The following is a 15,312-nucleotide window of genomic DNA, read 5'->3' as shown; positions in this document are numbered from 1 at the left end:
GACCAAGGCCTGAAACCCTGTGACCTGGTCCTCCAGTGGGCAAACTGTGTCCTGAGGAAACAGGAGAAAAAGAGGAGGGCAGGCCACCGGCTCGCCCGGGCCGCAGAGCCCTAGTTCAGGTGTTAGGAGTGCTTCGGATCAGCTGGGCTGGCGGGTGGGTCTTCATTCCTGTTTCCTGATTCTGAGCCCAGAACCTGGGGATTAATTCTTGGGCCTCCGGTGCCTGCTGCCTCTGGGCAGTAGCTGCATCTGTGTTATCAGTCCCACGGACAGACTTAAACAGCTCTGATTGCCTCTGTTGTTTTAAAGGCACAGCACAGCCCGTAAAATCCAGCGGTTATCAAAGAACACAGCTCAGTAGGCCCCATGCTGTGTGACCAGACCTTGTCCACAAACACTGTCCCTCCGCCTCACCCTTCACGCCCTTGCCAGGTCTCCCAAGATGGTACTGTCTCTACAGGTCAATCAGGTGATGCCTTTTGTAGCCAGGAAGCCCCTGGATGGGCCTGGTGTTAAAGGCGACCACCGTGGGGTTTAACAGCCTTTTCCAGGAAAGCCGCCGCCTCGCCCAGGGCCTGTGGAGAGAGGCTGGGCTGTTTCAAGCCAGGATTCCAGACCAGCTGCAGCAGGAGCTGGGAAAGCTTGCTTCTGGGCGAGGTTTCCACCAGCCTCGGACCGCCCTTCTGGGAGCTTTGGTTTTCTCTATTAAGGAGAGATGTCTCTACCCAGCCCTGCTTTTCCTGGGTCTCCTTTATCTGGGGGAAAAGGAGGGAGCAAACAAGATGGCAGAGATGGACCCGGTTGATGCTGTGGCCCGTTCTGGCTGAAGCCGCCCCTGAGCAGACAGCCTGGCTTTGCAGAGGGGACCTGGAGGGGCCTCTCCCTCCCCGTACAGGTGGGGTACAAGAGGGTCAAGGCCGTCTTGAGAGACGGGCCCTTCAGTTCCTTTCAGAATGGGGGGTGGCTTCCTCTCTCAGACGCCGACTTTGGAGGCTCCAAACAATCTTCTAATTTGATCAAGGAGAGAGAAGCAACGCCAACTGCTCCTTTCTGAAAGGCTGTCTTTCCCCCCAATGGGTCCCAGGGCATTTCCCACCCTCTGAATTGGAGGTGGATTGACGGGCAGATGACGACACATCCTCAGGGGCTGGCATTTGTCCCGGATCTCAGCCTGGACCTCGGTGTTTTATTCCTTCTCTAGGAGCTGGGGAGTCTGCCCCTTCTAAGTCCATCCCACCACCCTGGAGAGCAGGGCAGGAGTATTCTGAGCAGCTGGATGGACTAATCACTGCAGAACATTCCATGTGATTCCAAAGTTAAGGCTTTGAGGAGGTGCTGTAATGTGCATGTCACATGCATGTCTGAGCTGAAATCAAAGCAACTGAAGATCAGGGTTTCTGCAGGATCACGAAAATGGAGGTACAGAGAGCAAGCAGCCTGGAGGGTCCCCGTGGGGCCCCCAGGAACATGCTTTTTACAATCCACATTTTGGGAGAACAGGGCAAGTTTTCCATGAATAATTAAGCTTTAAAAAATGGGGAGGCAGGGCTTCCCTGGTGGCGCAGTGGTTGAGAGTCCGCCTGCTGATGCAGGGGACACGGGTTCGTGCCCCAGTCCGGGAAGATCCCACATGCCGCGGAGCGGCTGGGCCCGTGAGCCATGGCCGCTGAGCCTGTGCATCCGGAGCCTGTGCTCCGCGGCGGGAGAGGCCACAACAGTGAGAGGCCCGCGTACAGAAAAAAAAAAAAAAATGGGGAGGCAGAGTTTCTCCTTTTTAAATACGGGTTGCGAGTGCATTTGTATCTCCCAGCTCAGCATCTGTCCGCCGTAGCTATTGGATGCCTTTTTTTGTTTGTTTTTGGCTCTTTTTTTTAAACTCCGTGCACAGAATGTCAAAGCTGGCTCCTGGTGGGGTGGCTGGAGAAGGCGAGACCAGACTCGCACTCAGATGTGTTTCGGGTCAGGCGCCAGAAAAGGCTGGCTGATCGGAACCCTTGGCCCTGGGGGGTGTCGGGGCAGCGGTTCCATTCTGGGTCTAGTACAACCGGAGAGGAGACACCTTGGGAACAGATCCGGTTGTGCAGCCTGTCAGCTGGCGTCAAACTGACTGCTGTGGAGGGATCCAAATGCGGGGGGCTGGGGTCTGGGGCAGCTGGAGCTTCCAGACAGTCCTGGAGGATCTGGTCGAGGAGGGCTCTGTGTTGAAGGCAGCGCTGTGGGACTCGGGATTCCAACAAAGTGCACGTGCAGTGGCTCCGTCGGCACACACGCGGAAGGGAGAAACCATGTTGCCTTTCTAGGACACAGGGTCCCTCGGGTCCTCTGACCCCCACGAGCTGACAGCAGGGCCCCCAGACACTCCCCACTCCATCTGCGGAGAACAGCCGGCTTGTTTCGCTCACCTGGACCTGGCTCACCTGGCAGAATGTTCCCTCAGAAGTCACTCGGGCCTCCTCCGAGTCTCTGGAGGGCTGTGCGTAGATGATCTCAGCTCTGCTTAACAGCTCTGATGATTCCTTTTGGCTGATGGGAGGAACACGCAACACAAACCTTCCAGGCCATTCCTTCCTGAGTTTTCCGCTATCTAGGAAAGGCTCAGTGATTACCCACACCGCTCACCCAGTTGTAAGCTGACGAGTGGTCAGCCTTCTACCGACCACCTTTCACACACATTTATACCGGCTATTGTCCCCAGAAAACGCCTCTCTTTGTATCAGCAGCTGAGGATGGCTCTTGCCCAGGGTGGGAGAGAGTTCCGTGATTCTGGATGTTAAAGCTGGCTAAATGGCTCTGGTCCCATGGGGCGAGCTGCCAGGGGGCCCCGCTCTGAATGGGAGGGGCAGAGGGATTGGTCTTGGGCACACAGGGCCCTGCTCCCGCTGAGAACATGCTGGCTGACAGAGGCTGTGTTGCACACCCTCGTCTTTAGGGGATGATCATGATCTGTGCAGAGTGGACACTTGTGTCCAAGTTCACAGAGAGCCACGCTGAGTGCCTGGGAGCCCCGGGGCCAGGTCTGAAAGCCCGAGGTCCACAGAACCTTCTGGAATGCTTCCCGGAGCTGAGTCTCTAACAGCCTGAGGGCTCTCCTCTAGGCTTTCGAGGCCAAGGCCACCGACTCCTGGATAGCCCAGAGCTCTCCAATACAGGTCACTGGGTTGCTGCTGCTGGCTGGCCTGACCAGGTGCACATGGGCCTAGGGGACCTCAGGTTTCCTAAAGGGGCTGGTCCTTCCAGAACCAACCATAAGGAGGTAGGGAAGTTCTCCAAGAACCACAGTTCCACATCCCTCTAATGGCTCCTTCACACGAAGGCCACGGGACTGTCTCCCTGGAGCACGGTGGCAAGAACTAGGGTGTCTACTGACCACTGGTGGGGAGTGCATAGTAAGGAACTAGCCTCCACCCAAACCCTTCACGTCCATAGGTTGTAGCAGGCAATTACGTTAAACAGGGGAAAAAAACCCCAAATCAGTCATTCGAATTCCCACGTGGGCAAGAGTTAAGAGGGAGTTTCTCAATGAACCCTCCTGCTGGCCCCTGAGCTGGAGGGAGGGGAACAGCTGGCCCTCATGGCCCAGGGCAGGGCCCGGGGAGAGCAGGGCCCACATGTCTGCGTCTGTCCAGCGAGGAGCTGCCCTGCTCTCACACGGCCCAGTTTAATCAGGGTGTCACGGGACCGGCGGGGAAGGTGTGCTCTCTGGGGTTCACCGGGGGGACAGGGTTGTCCCTCCGAGGTGGAAGGGGCCAGCTGCCGTGGCCTGGGTGGAGGCAGCTGGCGCAGCACGTAGGGCCCGAGTCTGGGTGGCCATCGAGGTCAGAGGTCGCCGCTCTGGGGCTCCACGTTGCGTGTCTCCCTGGGGTGACCTCGGGACAGCTTGGGGAAGCGGGAAGCCACTTTGGGCCGGCTGTTCTTGGTCAGCGGTTCTCCGGGAGGGGTGACGTCACTGTAAGACAGAGCGGGGAGAATCAGGTTAAGTCAGGGTTCCAAGTGCAAATAGCTACAGGCAGGGCGGCTGGGGGTGGGGTGGACGGTGGGAGTGGCCTCCGGGGCATGGCTGCTGCCTGGCTGGGTGGCAAGAGCGGCGTGGAGAAATGGGGAGGGGCGTCCACGTTGTCGTGTGAACTTCCTGTCCGTCAACAGCGCCCAGCACAGCTCTGGGGCCGCAGCTCTGGACCCGCTTTTAAGTCAACGAAAGACGGTTCTGGCCCCGGCTGTCTTCTCACTGTCTTCATTGATCTTCCAGCAAAGGCACATTTCAAAGTCCAAGAAAGAAAATGCTTGGGAGAACACTGCACTTAAAGTCATAAAAGATGCACAAACACAGGAGAGGGAATTATGTCTGCCAGGGTCCAATTGTAAGGGCGTTTACGACAGCAGTATGTAAAAGAGTCAAAAATACGGAACAACTTGTGCGTCCAACGCAAGCATCACCGATACTGGATATACTGGTGAAAAAACACCTGTAACCGCGAGACAGCAGCAGCCAGTACGCACAGGGGCACGGGAGTGCGTTTATGAGCCCGTGAGGACGTGTGATTCCAACACAGGTTAAAGCACAGTAGGGAGGCTGTAACCCCGCCGTGTACAGAACACACCTGCAGGGTACGTTTGTTTACTCCGTGAATCCTGGCGCAACCATGTGGGCCGAGCACTGCGCAAGGTACTGGGATAAATGGTGAACAAAACGGGTTCTCCCAGGACCCGTGGAGCTCATAGTCGGAAGGAGGGTTAAAAACATCACACGTTCAAAGACTTAGGTTACAAATGCCACCAGAGCCTCCCTGAGCAGGGAGCCTGGGGCATGGCAGGAAGTGCCCGAGAGTGGGCGTAGGGGGCCAGCCTGGGTGAAGCTTGGGGCCAGGAGGCTCTGGGCACCTGGAGCACGGGGGGAGGCAGGGAGGGAGCAGCTGGAGGGTGAAGGGCATCTGCTGGAGGGCTCTCGGTGGCGGGGGCTCCACGATCTGGTTGCACTTGTAAGTCCCGATGCCAAGGCTGCTGCTCCAGGCACGTGCAGAAGCCTGGGTTGGGGCTGTGAGTGCAGAGGTGGTGGACTTTGTCTTACTTCCCACGGATGCTGTAACACATTACCACACACTCGGTGGCTCAAAACAACATGCTGTGCTGCCTTACAGTTCTGGAGGCCAGAAGTCCCAAATGGTCTTATGAGGCTACATTCAAGGTGTACCTCCTGGACGCTCTAAGGGAGAATCCTTCCTGGCCCTTCCCAGCCCCTGCAGGCCACCTGCTTGCCTCGGCTCGTGGCCTCTGCCTCCATCTTCAAAGCCAACAGGGCAGCATCTTCAACTCTCTTTCCCTCTGACCCTCCTGCCTCCTTCTTATAAAGACCTTTGTGATCACATCGGACCCACCTGGATATCTTCCCTCTGCCCCAATCCTTAAATCTACTGAGTCCCCTTTGCCATGTAAGGGGACACATTTATAGGTTCCAGGGGTTAGGGTGCAGAATTTGGGGGGGGTGTCATTTTGTCTACCACAGACTGAAATTTGAATAGAAAGTAGAATCAACACGACTTGGTAATGGAATAATAACTGCCTCTAAATGGTGAGATCACAGCTGACAGAAAATATAAAAGAGAAATAAGAGAAAACGTTGATTATATCTCACTGATACAAAATGCTTTTAAAAAACAAAGGTTAAAGTGCTTTTAAAAAACAAAGGTTAAAGGTTGTTCGCACATCCTGACTGTCTCTGTGGCATCAGGCTCTGTGCCAAGGGCTTTCCGGGCGCAAGTCCTAGAGGACTCTGCAAGGGAAGACAGAGCCCAGCTAGAGCTGAGCCCCGAGGCTCAGGGAGAACACAGCCACCAGCTAGTAAGTGGCAGATCCAGGATCACCACCAGCTGTCTCCAGGCCCAGTCCAGATAAGCAAAGGAATGGATCATATCCAAAGAGGAATGGTCCCCGCAGAGGGCCCTGAAATGGCCACTTCACGCCTTTTCAGGGACCCAGACACTGTGCTCAGTGAGATGTCCCTCATTTCCCATTTGGGACGACATCTCAGTAAGGTAATAAAGTGAAAAATCCTTCTAATTACCACCTTCTCCCATGGGAGCCAGGGTGTGCTTATCTTCTGTACATGGAGGAAAGAGAAGCATCTGACCTTGTCCTCTGGGTACATCCTTCAGAACGACACTGGCCATGGGCCCAAAGCCGCCACGGCCCTCTCTTCTTCCCAAACACATTACCAAAAGCCTCTCTATCCCCGAACACCGCTTAGAGGATGGGCAGACGATGCTGGAAGGAATCTTTGCCCCCCTGTGAGGGGCTGTTGATTACAAGTGTGCAGGTGGGCTCAGGTGTAAAGGTCATTGTAAACCGCTGGCCTCCCCTCACACTGTCCGGGGTCAGGGGTCCAGCCAGTTGCCCCTGTGCCCGTGGCTGCTGTCATCACTGGGCATGATGTGTGAGGCCAGGAGGACCTCTGCCCACAGTGACCAGAGCCCGTGGTCCCCAGAGCTGGCTCCTGGGAGGGCCCGGGAGAGGCGGGAGGCTGGCTGGCGCGAGGGGACAGTTACGAGACAGCGGGGCCAGGATCCTGGCATTTTATTTCGTTTCACCAAAGGCACCTGTGTGGGTAGCAGCGCAGCGGGTGAGGGCGGGGCCTCTGAGCCAGGACACCCTCGGGTCCCCCGCCAACGGGCTCTGCTCGCTGCCCTTGAGCCTCGTGCCCTGGACTGCCTGCCACACGGGGATGATGATTGCTTGGCCCTCACAGCGCTGTGGCAACGGCGGGAGAGTTCACCCCACGTGGAGCTACTAACCAGCTGCGTTTCCTTAGGCAAGTGTCTTGCTGGCTTTGAGCCAAGGCTTCTAGGGTAGAATAAGTATCCAAAAGAACGGAAATCAGGATCTGGAAGAAATCTCTCTGCACCCTCACGTTCACCGCAGCACTCTTCACAACAGGGAAGATGTGCAAATAACCTAATCTCCGTGAATGGATAAAAAATGTGGTCCATCCATACAATGGAATATTCAAGCCTTTAAAAAAAAGAGGAAATTCTGACATATGTGAAAACATGGATGAATGCTGAGGACACTACGCTAGGTGAAATAAGCCAGTTACAAGGACAGCTACTGTATGATTCCACTTATATGAGGCATCTGAAAGAGTCAAACTTGGAGAACCAAAGCCTGGAATGGTGGTTAGTAGAGGCAGGGGGAGGGGCAAGTAGGGAGTTACTAACTGACAGGCATAATGTTGCAGTTGAGTAAGATGAATAAGTTCTAAACTCAAAATGGATTAAGGACCTAAATGTAAGACTGGATACTATAAACCTCCTAGAGGAAAACATAGGCAGAACAGTCTTTGACATAAATCGCAGCAGTATCTTTTGGGATCCACCTCCTAGAATAATCAAAATAAAAACAAACAACTGGGACCTAATTAAACTTCAAAGCTTTTGCACAGCAAAGGAAACCATAAACAAAATGAAAAGACAACCCACAGAATGGGAGGAAATATCTACAAAATGAAGCAACCAACAAAGGATTAATCTCCAAAATTTACAAACAGCTAGCTCATGCAACTCTGTCAAAAAACAAAAACCCAATCAAAAAATGGGCAGAAGACCTAAACAGACATTTCTCCAAAGAAGATATACAGATGGCCAAAAAGCACATGAAAAGAGGCTCAGCAATGCTAATGATTAGAGAAATGCAATTCAAAACTACAATGAGGTATCACCTCGCACTGGTCAGAACGGCCATCACCAAAAAGCCTACAAACGATAAATGCTGGAGACCCTCCTACACTGTTGGTGGGAATGTAAACTGGTACAACCACAATGGAGGACAGTATGGATGTTCCTTAAAAAACTAAAAACAGAACTACCATATGATCCAGCAATCCCACTCCTGGGCATATATCCAGAGAAAGCCATAATTCAAAAAGACACGCGCACCCCAATGTTCACTGCAGCACTATTTACAATAGCCAAGACATGGAAGCAACCTAAATGTCCATCGACAGAGGAATGTTTAAAGAAGATGTGGTATATATACACAATGGAATATTAGCCATAGAAAAGAACGAAATAATGCCATTTGCAGCAACATGGATGGACCTGGAGATTATCATACTAAGTGAAGTAAGACAGAGAAAGACAAATATCATATGATATCACTTATATGTGGAATCTAAAAGAAATGATACAAATGAACTTATTTACAACAGAAACAGACTCACAGACTTGGAAAACAAACTTTGGTTACCAAAGGGGAAATGTTGGGGGGAGGGATAAATTAGGAGGTTGGGATTAGCAGATACACACGACTATTGGGTTGGCCAAAAGGTTCCTTCGGTTTTTTTCCGTAAGATGGCTCTAGTAGCGCTTAGTTGTCTTTAACTTCATTCAAAACAATTTTGTGAGATTGTGTGTGACAGCTGTCATATCAGCGTGCACTTAAAAATGAACACTTATCAAAATTGGTGAATTTTTGTGTAGCCATTTTAATATTGAAGGTGGAAGAAAACATCATTTTCAGCATATTATGCTTTATCTCAAGAAAGGTTAAAACGCAACTGAAATGCAAAAATAGATCTGTGCAGTGTATGGAGAAGGTGCTGTGACTGATGAAACATGTCAGAAGTGGGCTGCGAAGTTTTGTGCTGGAGATTTCTCACTGGATGATGCGCCACGGTTGGGTAGACCAGTTGAAGTTGATAGTGATCACATCAAGACACTAATTGAGAACAATCAACGTTATACCACGCAAGAGATGGCCAACATACTCAAAATACCCAAATCAAGCGTTGAAAATCATCTGCACCAGCTTGGTTATGTTAATCGCTTTGATGTTTGGGTTCCACGTAAGTTCAGTGAAAAAAAACCTTCTTGACATATTTCCACAAGCAATTCTCTACTGAAACGTAAAGACGTTCCATTTTTAAAACAAATTGTGACAGGCGATGAAAAGTGGATACTGTACAATAATGTGGAACGGAAGAGATCGTGGGGCAAGTGAAATGAACCACCACCAACCACACCAAAGGCCGATCTTCATCCAAAGAAGGTGATGCTATGTATATGGTAGGATTAGAAGGGAGTCCTCTATTGTGACCTCCCTTCAGAAAACCAAACGATTAATTCCAACAAGTACTGCTCCCAATTAAACCAACTGAAAGCAGCACTCGACGAAAGGCATCCGGAATTAGTCAACAGAAAACGCATAATCTTCCATCAGGATAACGCAAGACCGCATGTTTCTTTGATGACCAGGCAAAAAACTGTTACAGCTTGGCTGGGAAGTTCTGATTCATCTGCCGTATTCACCAGACATTGCACCGTCGAACTTCCATTTATTTCCACCTTTCCAAAATTCTCTTAATGGAAAAAAATTCAATTTCCTGGAAGACTGTAAAAGGCACCTGGCACAGTTCTTTGCTCAAAAAGATAAAAAGTTTTGGGAAGATGGAATTATGAAGTTGCCTGAAAAACGGCAGATAGTAGTAGAACAAAAGGGTGAATACGTTGCTCAATAACGTTCTTGGTGAAAATGAAAAATGTCTTATTTTTACTAAAAAACCGAAGGTACTTTTTGGCCAACCCAATATACATAAAATAATCAACGAGGACCTACTGTATAGCATAGGGAACTATCCTCGATATTTTGTAATAAGGGAAAAGAATCTGAAAAAGAATGGCTATATGTATAACTGAATCACTTTGCTGTACACCTGAAACTAACACAACATTGTAAATCAACTGTACTCCAATATAAAATTTAAATTTAAAAGAGAGAGGAATAAGCTCTAGAGACCTGCTGTACAGCACTGTACCTACAGTCAACAGTCCTGTATTGTACACTTAAAATTTGTGAAGGCGGAAGGTCTCAGGTTAAATCCTCTTGCCACAAAAACAACAACAAAAAATAAGTCTAGTATCGGCAATTTCACATGGTTTGACAGTAGTATCTGAAGGCATGGGATTGTTGGTAAGTATAAACTGGGAGGTGACAGGGGTCCGGGGTGGATGGAGAAAAGGATGGCGGCCTGCTCTGAATGGGAAAGAGAGCTGGGATTCTCCCCGGTCCCTTCCCTCTAGGAGAGAGCCAGGGCCAAGGCCACATGCACCCCAGGACTGAGGTCCATCAGCAGAGCCCAGGGCTGTGCACATGCAGCTCCAGGGAAGCAGGAAGGTCTCACAGTTGCAAGGAGAGCCTTAAATAAGGACCACTGATTTTTTTTACACCAAAGCTCACTGCAGCTGCCACCGCGCATGCCATCACATTTCTGTGTCCTCAGGCTGAAATTCTCATTGCTCACAGCCTTTGTTGGCCTCGTGCACTAGTGAGATTTAAAGGAGAATAGTGCCGTTTCTTACCCAGCCCCATTGATAGGAATCAGGCCACGGAGAAGCTCTTCTTTCCTCCGGCCTGTGTTTTTATAATAAAGCAGGCTGGTGGCTCTGGATCTGGGCAGGAGCAGAACCACTGAGCAAGGTAAAATTACGTTCCTGATCCACCCGATTCTGTTTTAATGCAGGAGGTATGTCTACCCCAGTTTTGCAGACAAGAAAAGGGAAGTGTGGAGAGCAAGAAAGGCCCCACTTCCACCATAAAAATAGACTTCCAGAGGCCGTGTGGAGTAATAGAAGCTCCATATTCAAAGTCAGAAAACCTCTGTGCCTTCAGTTAGACACCTTAGGACCTTTGAGGAAGATCTGTAACCTCCCCAAGACTCAGTTTTCTGATCTGTGAAATGGGCATAATATCGGTCCTTTCTACTGCTCATGTATCATTCAACACATATTTATTGAGTCTGTTACAAATAGGAATAGAGTTGGCTCTTTCAAGGCCCCTAGATCACGGAAATAACAGAGGCACAGGCAGAGTCTGGCCACCAAAATCTTAAGAACTTTGATGGCCGAGGCATCAATATATCAAGGGAAGTGGATAGAGGCTTTTACAAAGATTTTAAAAACTACAGAAATATACCTCAAAACCTCCCGTTCCTTTCCGCAGCATAACTCAAGTCTTCCATCTGTCTGACCTGGGGGCAGGAGGCTGGAAGGCAGAGGAAGGAACCTTCTCTGAAGAGACCATACTAGGCTTTCTGGAACAGGTGCCCTAAAAGTCTATAGAGATGGAAGAGAGACGGGTATTTGGCAGGGATGTTTGGAGCCCCTCCTCCTGTCAGGTCTTCCGTTCCTCAGACACATTCAGAAACACTCTCTCCCCACTGCTGGCTACCATCAAGGTGCCAGGGGAGTCCGTGTCTGTGGAGGTGGCCCCTGCCAGGAGCCTCGGGGGGACAGTTCCTTTATTAATAAGCCTCTGGGGCACGCTGCCATGGCGTCTCCGTCCCCAGCACACCGGTGAAATTGATCCGCCGGTCTCAACCACTCCTCAGTGAAAATGACCATGAGGAGAGATGTGCTGTTCATTTCACTTGTAAAGTGGCTTTCAAGGGCCGGTCAATATTCCATTTGCTGGGAGCTGCCTTCTGCAGCTGGGAGGGTGGCTTTGCAGGGGCCACGCCTGCTGCTGGGCTGGACCCTGGAACACAGCTGGGACTGAGCGGCCTTCTATAGAAGATGTGGCTGCCATCCTCCTGTACCCGGCTCCCTGACAAAGCCTGTGTTTGCAGGAGTTGGGAGAACTGCCTCCGGGATGTGCACACCCTGCATCTCGTGCCCTCCGGTCTGTGGGATGGGAGGGGAGGCCTTGCCCTCCCCCCCCCCATCAGTCAAGGTGCGCCAGGCTAGTCAGCCTTTGACTTGGCTCGTAGGCACATCTTCAGGCTCAGGACCACACGATGGGGACCCACCTCTACCCACGCACTCCGTCACTCTGCTAACATCCACGAAGATTTCTCTCTGTGAGCTGTACCCTGTGGATTTGAGGAAGGAGGCCTCTGTGGCATTTCCTGTTTCCTGTCCCTCAGTTTGACCTGGGTCTAAAGAGTGTCACCATCTGGATGTGACCCAGAAATGGCCGTGGCAGTACCAAGGGTTCCCTGAAGGCAGGACTTGGTCTGGTTCTTCTTTGGGTCCTCACAGTTCCTGACCCCAATAAAGCACTTGCTGATTTAACCCTTTTGGATAGATTAAAGGGGACCACTGCTTGTCAGGTCCTGGGCTAAAAATTATACCAATTCTCATGTAATGTGCACGCCAGTCTGGTTTCACAGCTGGGGACATCAAAGCGCAGAAGCCACTTGTCCGCGGTCCCCTGAGCAAGCGAGGAGCAGAAGCTGGTCTTGAACATGCAGTCTGTCCCCAGAGCCCACAACTAGATGACACAAGAGACCACGCAGTCAGGCTGGGGCCGCTGGTACTCATCTGAGAGGCTGTGCCTTCAGCACAGACCGTCTGACCTTTGGAAACAATTGGAACTACGGAGGGCGCATCTGTCCCCAGGTGACCACAAACCCCATTTCAGTAAATCCCGTATTATATGCTCAAGATCCTTCGCACGTGCTTTCAATAGTGCTCTGATGTAACTGCTGCTCTCTGCTGACGGATTTTTAATATTTTAGCTTTAAATTTTTCTACTCCAAGCTCTGGCCTGGTAGTTGAATACGCACAAGTTAAATGATGGTAAACAGGGAAGCAGAGGATGTAGAGAACCCTCTCATCATTAACAGACGTTAAAGAGTAGTGACACAGGCTCATGGTAGGGGAGGAAATGGAACCAATACACGCAGGTGTGAAGAAGGGAACAGAGCTAGCCTGTAATCCTGCCCTCCGCGGACGACCGCTGTTAGTGCAGGAGTGTAGATTTTTCAGGTCATTTTCTATGTGCATTTCTTACAGTGGATCTTTCAATATGAAAATGGTTACTTCCTAAATAAACCTGCTTTGAAATCTGATGTTCCTTTAAATCAAGGCATTCTGTTCATGGAATGCCACAGATGTTGGTGATGTGGCCTGGAAAACAGTGGTGACAGTGACGATGTGTAATTATAACAGGTCCGTTCACTGCGGGCCGCATCTGAAGGTACCGCTTCTAAAGATCTCCTGACGGGGCCGGGAGCCATAGGACAGAGATGAGCCCCAGAGACAGGGAGCCTTGTGGGCTGGTGTAGCCCCTCTGGGAGAAAGAGCCTGAGGACAGACCCGAGATGGGGCAGGGGCAGCGCAGCAGGGGTGGGATGATGATCCAAAGGTGTTGCAGAGAGAGCATGCCGAGGGCTCCATGACCGATCAGAGGGGGGAAGCGAGAGCAGGTTTCATTTGTGTTTGGAACCTGGATTACAGGGAGTGGCCGAGCTTGTGGGGGAAGGTACAGAAAGTGACAGGTGGATGGGGGCATGTGTATCTCTGGGATAAATTATGCTATTTAAAAAAGTAAAGATACGTTTTACCTTTTTGCCAGGAAGATCGCACAAGTCCATACAAACACTGCACTGCCTGCCTGTGAGCCCAGACACATCAGCTTTCATTACCTCATGGCTACAAACCGTGAAAGATGAGATTCTGATCGTTACAGATGGCCGTGATGCTAACGGGGCTGCACCGGGTGCCTGGCCGGGAGCCTCTTCAGTTACAGCTCCTTGTTCCCCGGAGTGGGGCTTCCGGGGCTCCTGAGCTGACTCGGCTGACATTTCAGGAGGTCTGTACATCATGTCCTAGGTTGGGGACCAGCACCTGAAAGGCTCTTCTGCAAAGGGGCTGGATCGTTCTCCTGCTCGCTCCCCCTAGTACCTCCTCTGCCAGGCCCTCCTCAACACCCCCTCTCTGAATCCTGCCGCTGACCCCTTCTCAGTCCCCTTCACACAGGTCAGCCCTCATCACATCTCCATGCTAATCCCTGCCCGCCCCCTCGCATTGCTCTCCCCGGTCACAAAGCCTGGCCAAGCCCTGCCCTGGTTAAGACGAGCAGCAGACCAGAGAGGAAAAGCCCACGACGGGGCTGGCTGGCCGGCTGCATATTCGGTTCACGGCTAACCCTGCAGGCCCCAACCATCCTGCCCCAGTTCCCCACCTGGCCCCTCCCTCTCTCGCTGAAGTGACTATTTTATTCCTTCCCTCTTCTCAGACCATCTCCATCCTGGACGCTCTGCCTGGCAGGGCACCCAGAAAGCAGCCGGGGGGCTCCTCTCCTCCCTGTGACACAGGATCACCTATCCCTGCTCCTACTTGAGGCCAAGCCCTCCATAGGGCCCAGGGGCAGTTCCCTCAGGACTTTCTCAAGGACTTGGCCCTGCCCTGTCCTGCCCCCTCCTGCACCGTCCCTTCAAATGTCACCATGTCCTGGTATCTCTCAGCTTAAAGCCCTCCTTGGCCTCGAGCCCCTCTGGCTACCTCCACATTGTCAAAGCCAGCGGTCACCCTGACCCCCCAGCAGCATCTCCATCCTCTTCTGATGCTCCTCCGGACTCTGCTGCTTGGCCACTAAACTGTGGAGGGTCCCAAGGCCTCGCTTCTCTCCTCGTCTCTGTCTACAGTGCCTAGGTGGGATCTCGTCCAGACCCACGGCATCACATACGTCTGAATGCCAAGGATTCCCATATTTACGCTTCAGCCCCGACTGCCCGCAAGCTCCAGAGTCAATGGACCCCTTGGACTTTCTGGCATTTCCACTTGGATGTTTGACAGGCATTCCTACCTTGAATGTGGCCAAAATGGGAATTCTGATTTCCCTGTCCAACTTCTGTTCCTTCTCTGGTCTTCACTTTTGTAAATGGTGCAATTCCCTACCCCACTGCTCAAACCAGGACCGAACACATCACCCTGGTTTCTCCCTTTCCCTTACATTCCACACCTAATCCATCCATGTACCCTTTGGGTTCTACCTGTAGACATGTGCTCGATACTCCACTTCTCTCCACTCCACTGTGACCGTCCTAGGTCTGGCCACCATCACCTCTTGCCTGGACTCTCGTGACACATTCCCATGTGTTCTCCCTGCTTCCACTTGATTCCTCTGCAACTCGTCAAAGTTATCCCATTATTTCCCCACCTCCATGGCTTCCCTCTGCATTCAGTCAAATCCTTACCAGGGCTACACCTCACCCTCACCTCCTCCAGCTGTACTGAGACCGCCTGGATTGCTCGCAAGTCCTCCTTCAAGTCTCACTCAAGTCACCGCCAGTCATGCGTCACTGTTTTAGTTTCTTTACAGTACCTGTCACTCTCTGAAGTGTCATCTTTACCAACCTAACCCCAGTGCCTAGAATTGGGCCTGGTCCACTTAACCTTTTGGGTGAGGTCAAAGTGGCCTGCCAACGCCAAGCTCATCCCCACCAGACCTTGTCCTCACCCAACTCCGAGGAGGAGGCCTCAGAATCAGGAAGCCCCAGGTTGATACCTGACTCTATAAAGTACCAGCATGTGACTGTGAGAA

The 15,312-nt window shown here is 51.6% G+C and overlaps 1 protein-coding gene across 1 annotated transcript in view; it reads right to left on the bottom strand.

The window, feature by feature from the left end:
• Positions 1-1,742: 1,742 nt before the first annotated feature.
• Positions 1,743-15,312, bottom strand: part of SNX29 (sorting nexin 29) — a 548,807-nt gene continuing 535,237 nt past the window's right edge. The window contains exon 21 of the mRNA XM_060031763.1: positions 1,743-3,946. Within this exon, the coding sequence (XP_059887746.1) occupies positions 3,817-3,946 (130 nt within the window). The 3' untranslated portion in view covers positions 1,743-3,816. The remainder of the gene's footprint in view (positions 3,947-15,312) is intronic.

This window comes from Delphinus delphis, chromosome 15, assembly GCF_949987515.2.
Source record: "Delphinus delphis chromosome 15, mDelDel1.2, whole genome shotgun sequence".
In the NCBI taxonomy this organism is placed as follows: Eukaryota; Metazoa; Chordata; class Mammalia; order Artiodactyla; family Delphinidae; genus Delphinus; species Delphinus delphis.
This window is presented reverse-complemented; position numbering and strand designations above follow the sequence as displayed.